Source organism: Barbus barbus (genome assembly GCF_936440315.1).
Source record: "Barbus barbus genome assembly, chromosome: 4".
Lineage (NCBI taxonomy): Eukaryota > Metazoa > Chordata > Actinopteri > Cypriniformes > Cyprinidae > Barbus > Barbus barbus.
In genome coordinates, this window is record NC_136732.1 from 12879929 (window position 1) to 12885696 (window position 5768).

A 5768-nucleotide genomic window follows, 5' to 3' on the forward strand; every position below is an offset into this window, starting at 1 on the left:
ACCAGGTGCACATGAACAGTGTTAGCTAAATTACTGTTTGTTTTTATGCATGTGTATGTGTCTTTTATAATTATTCTGTCTTTAATTCTGTTAATAAATTTGCCCCTTGACCCACACACCACAAGATGTCACTATATGTTCACAAAATTCCCACTTTTTGCATTACTAGAATAGCATTTTCTGAGTTTTGGTATAATTTGTTCTCTGTTAAAAGGCTCCATAGAGCAGGGAATTTCCTATGAAATTTAAAATCAGTTTTTGCAAACGTGATGAAGCATAATGAAATCAAGTGTTCTTTTAATACTTACCGAATAATAATTTATAGTGAGATTTTTCAAGATTTCTGACAAGTATTACAAAAAAACACTAATAAATAGGACATGCAGCATATTTAAAAATATAGAGATAGATGGGTTGTAACTTGCATTGAAAGTGAGTTTCTCTTGCGATGTGAACAGACATTTTGTTTGTTCGTACTGCTTTTTTGTTTCAGTTTTGGCGTGCTTATTTCTTAATAGTTACATTTATTTTATAGTTTTTTTTTTTTTTTTTGCTGTCGGACAAAATCCAGTTTTTTAGGATTTATTGGCATGCCACTAAAATGAAAAACTCTTGAACTGAAACTATGGAGATATGTTAGTGATATGTATTTATTTTTATAGATGTGTGTATATTTAGTTTGGTAATTAATAAATGACTCATTTTATATAGCTCCTGCCTAAGGTTTAATTAAATGTTTTTAAATATAAAGTGCGAGGATGTACGATATATTCAGATATAGTTTCATTTTCATTCAGAATGATTTTACCGATATAATTTCCCAGAGCTTTGTGTAAGTCACTTGGATACTTTTTCCTCATCTTTTCTTTCAGTACTTTCACTACACTACTTTCACTATTTCTCATTTCAATACTTTGGCAAGTTTAATATCTGTCAGTGCATATGGATGGGTATTCTTTCAAAAGCCTAGTCATCTTACTCTGTTTGCGTGACCAATTTAACCTTTGCTCGTTAACTTCAGAAATGAGTCACATCATGCCCTTGAGGTGCAGACACATGCCTTTTCAGCTTCGATAAACATCCGGACTGGCACGAGCTTATGACCTTTTTTTTTTTTGTAGGGGTTTTTTGCAAAGAGAACAGTGAGAAAATTCTCTGTGAAACTCGTGTAAAAAGACAAAACCACAATATCGTTTAGTTTATGCTTGGTTAACATGTGGTGTGAGTGTGATTGAGGCAACTGGAAATCAGCTAGACTCACTGTGAGAGAATTCTTATATGCACTTTAAACATTTAGATTAAAATGGTCCATTTAGACCATTCGCTGATTTATAACTTAATGCAACTTTCCAGAAAAATCTGCTCTGAACCTAACAGTGGATGGGTTTTCCATTGCATCTGAGCAAAATGTATGTATTTACATACACCTACATATGTATATTTGTTTCACCCTCTATTTTATTTTTCATGGGAAACGATGGGCAGTGCTTAAATGTAATCTATAGAAGCAAACTAATCTATATAGTGCAAAATAACTCACTTTTGCGAAAAATACGGGACTAAACAAAAACAAACAGCAAACATTCAAGAAAACACTTTTAATTAATGCACTTATAAAAGATTTGTTTTTAAGGCTCATAATTTAGGATCAACAAAATACATTTAAACACATATGAATGCATAATTTTCAGTACACAGACCGTTTTACAGAAATGCAATATTGCTTGAATGTCAGTGCTGTTTTTATCACTGCAGACTGCTACACATAAATGATGCCATTCCATGCAACAACATAAAAACTGTTACAATATTTATAAAATATACAATATTTATATAGCTTGTGCCACCTCATTGAAACTATATTTCCTGTATAAGCAAATATAGAAAAGTATAGCATACTTACATTTTTAAGGGGAGCTTTAACATGAAAACAGTATTTCCCAAAAATACCATTATAAGAGGAAACATCTTACAAATTAAAAATAGTCACTTGCCTTGTAGTTTTTATTTGCGTGCATATGTACTCTTAAAATGCCCGAGGACTAACATGCTTGTGTGTGGAGGCATCAACCCGTCATTTTCTTTGCGTCTTTTCACCACAAAGTCTCTGAACATTTCAACTGCTATTTGGACTGGAGGTGAAAATGAGTCTCTACACAAGCTCATTATTTTTGAAAATGCTCACACGAGTCTCATATAACATCTGAAGAGTTCTTTTCAAAGCATATTTGCCCAATGCGTCACATTTGCTCAGTTCAGTTGTATAACTGCTTTTTGTTTGCTGTTTAAAATCCTATTTTTAAAAGGGCACAGTAGCTCTTGTATTGTAAGTCTGAACCACAGACAATCCATTTTAAACACTGGTGTTTATCACAGTAAAAAAAAAAATCCACTTGTCTGGTCTACCACGCTCTCTGGTAGCCTCCGTGGTTTGCTTTAATGCATGTGGAGGAAACCAAGTCTTCTACTCTGAAGTCCAAAACATAACATTTATGAGTTCCATCTCATCCAGCGTCTCCTGAATTCATTTCTAAGCACCTGTCCATTTGTCAGTTTTATAAATATTAAACCTGAACCAGAAGTCGAACTGTCCATTAAGGCTGCATTGTCAATTTGAACTTAATGCATTGTTCTTCCTCAGCTCTTCATTATCCTCGGGTAAATAGCTTTAATCGTGGATGGTGAGAAGTTCCCAGAGGAGACCGTCGTTTCCAAGCCCTCCAGCCTGTGTGACGGCACTTCAACCTTACTGGTGCTACAGTCCAGGAAAGGCATGCCAAACTTCTTCACCTGTCCATCTTTTGATATCAGACAGTAGCTGCAGACTAGTCTCAGAATGGCTCTCCGCATGTCTTTACTAGTTAGGGTGTAAATGATGGGGTTTAGGAGCGAGTTGATCATGGCGATACCCAGGAAGTAGTCCGCCTTGTACAGCACCTTGCAGCTTTGAGCAGGGCAGCAGAAGTCCAGCAGAAGGAGCACAAAGAGAGGCAACCAGCAGGCGATGAAGACCCCGAGAACGATGGTGACCGTCTTCAGCAGAGCAAGATACTTCTGGGACTTCCTGGCCAGACCTTTGCGCTGAGGACCGCAGCCTAACCGCTGGGTGTTGGACTTCACAATGCGGAAGATGCGCACGTAGAGCACCACGATGGACATCAGGACCAGGGTGAACACGGTAATGCAGAAGAGGATGAAGCTCTTGGCATAAAGAGGCAAGACGGTGGAGCATTCGTCCAGATGTCCAATGCAATTCCAGCCCATGATTGGGAGAATGCCAAGGAGCACCGAAAGAACCCAACTTGCACCAATCAAACCGAACATTCGGCCTCGCTTGGCCCCTTGATACGGCTTCATCCGGACCATTGTGACGTGCCGCTCGATGGCTATAGCGAGGAGACTGATGACAGACGCAGAAAGCGTGATAAACACGCCGCCTTCTCGAAGAAACCACAGCACTGGAGTCATTTTGAGAGTGTTTGCACCCGAAGTCACGATGTTCACCATGTAGGTGAAGCCTGCAAGCAAATCGGAGAGCGTCAAGCTGCCCAGTAAGTAGTACATGGGCACGTGGAATTTTTTGTTCTTCCATATTGCCACCAAAACAATGGCATTTTCCACCACAATGAGAAGACAGATGATGAGAAACACAATGGCCTCGGGTTTCAGTCCGTCCCGGTTCTCTTTTAGCTTTCCGGTGAAGTTATAATGGTCCATGATGACGGCATTGCTTTGATACTCCCGAAACATTCTGAGCAGGTAACCTGGAGACGAGATGATCGGTGGCAGAGTTGGAGCAACGGCGGCGCTAGCAGCGTATGAAGCTTCCATTCTTCCTGTTTCTTTTGCTGTGCTTAAAGACGTTTCTTAAGGATCTCTGTAGTCCCTCTTATTGCCATGTTCCAGGAAAGCACATAAAACAACTCTCAGGAGGATTTAACATAGTAGCAATAAATCCTTGTGTTGTAGGCTCATTTGTGTTGAAATTTTCACTTCTTTCCTTCTTGATGCTCAAATCACAGCTGTGCTATATCCTCAAAGGCCACCAGAGGGAACTGAAATAAAGCATTAGAAAATAATGTTAAATAATTATGGTAAACATATTTTAATGACAAACAAAATATATAAAATTAAATTTAGAAAAATGAACCTTTTTTTTTTTTTTTAAGAATTGAATATTTAGCATTTATCATGTTCTGTTTCAATTGTTTAATTATTCTTTCATTGTCAATATTTTATTTCAGTGTAGACGTAGTAAACTATTTTTATCTAAACAAATAGACGTTTTAAAAGACTGCATTTAATTGGGAATGCTGAGAAAACAAAGGAATAAATGTAGTAAAATTTGTTTGTGTATTAGTATTAGTGTATTATGTTTCAGTACACTGTAAAACATACAGTACTGTAAAAAATAAATCAAACAAAACAAACAGCTGTACCTGCCAAATTTATCTAAAAGAATGGACATTTTATTCCAGATGTATTTAATTACGATTCTACATTTTAAGGAAAAAACGTTGTAATAAAGTAAACGGTGTGTGAGTATCAGTAGTAGAATTAGTCAGTACACTGTAAAAATATACAGTGCTGTAACAAAAAAACTAGTAACTGTTGCTGTCAAAACCTTTACAATAAAAATAATACAGTAACAGAGTATTATAAAGTATATTATACAGACATGAAATTATACTATGTTAATATACCAGCCTATTTGAACTATTAAAATTGTTTGCCAGTGTAAAAAGTTGGCCTACTGATAATATAGAGATTTTACAGGTAAAATATTAGTTTAGTATTGCAGTTACTGTAAAAAAAATACTAGCCTAATACCTTGTTAAATACACATTTCCTTCGTAGATTGTCACTTTTATCTATATAAAAAAACATTTCCATGTCTCGTTTATTGCAATATAAAATATTTACAGTTGCCTATAAGACAATCGTAGGTATCAAATTAAGAGGTTTACTTCAGCGTTTTTACATTTTTCAGCGGTTTATTAAGCATTATTAGCAGGTTTACAGCGTAGTTGGATGATCACACGACGCAGACATTTTCTGCATAATTATGTCGGTAAATATTCACGAAAGAGTTGCGCGTATCGCGAGCAGAGCATCGTTTTCCTCGTGCGCACAGGCTGAGTTAAGACAAATGTTAATCATTTTATAAACTACGAAGTGGTCGAACCAAACTTTGATCAGTGGCTGAACGAAAAGTCCGCATTCATGCAAAACCATGCTAGTTTGCATACTGCACCCTCAGTTCTCCTACACTGACTTTAATATAGCCTGCATTCAAATGTAACCTCGCTCATTCCTGTAAATAAGCGCAGCTTACCGTTTATGTTGGAAACACTGAACTGTGCCTGGAAGTGACAAATGCTCCACTATCTCTTCTCCCCCATGTCCTGCGTACAACTGACAAGTGCTCCGGCCGGCAGCTGAGCTGAGCTGAACCTGGATGGAGACTCGTCCTGAAGTGGGCTGGTCTTGGCATTCGCCTTCTCTCTCTTCTGCTGATGCAGCACTTATGGGCAATGAATTGCTTTGCTAACCTGAAGGTAGGCTACTTTGACATTATATATGTAGGTCAATGACGTGATGTTCAGATCTATTAAGTTGCATAAAAATACACACTCAGTCAGTATAGCCTACATCTTATGTAAAGAACTTTTCCTTTTTCTTTGTGTGGGTTAGAAGCATTTTGATATCTTTGTGGGGCTTAAGTTAAGAAACCAAACAAAAAAATATGTGAAAAGGTTTTACTGTGA

The 5768-nt window shown here is 37.1% G+C and overlaps 1 protein-coding gene across 1 annotated transcript; it reads right to left on the reverse strand.

Annotated features, from left to right (window-relative positions):
• Window positions 1-1580: 1580 nt before the first annotated feature.
• On the reverse strand, window positions 1581-5468 carry LOC306861581 (sphingosine 1-phosphate receptor 1-like). The gene is made up of 2 exons (XM_079403945.1): window positions 5336-5468; window positions 1581-4055 (listed from the first exon to the last, which is right to left on the reverse strand). The coding sequence occupies exon 2, from the start codon at window positions 3829-3831 to the stop codon at window positions 2638-2640; it is 1194 nt and encodes a 397-aa protein (XP_079260071.1). The 5' UTR covers window positions 3832-4055; window positions 5336-5468; the 3' UTR covers window positions 1581-2637.
• Between the last annotated feature and the right edge of the window lie 300 nt (window positions 5469-5768).

Coding starts and splice junctions, on each gene's coding strand:
- LOC306861581 (XM_079403945.1), bottom strand. CDS start 3,831: ATGGAAGCTTCATACGCTGCTAGCGCCGCCGTTGCTCCAACTCTGCCA.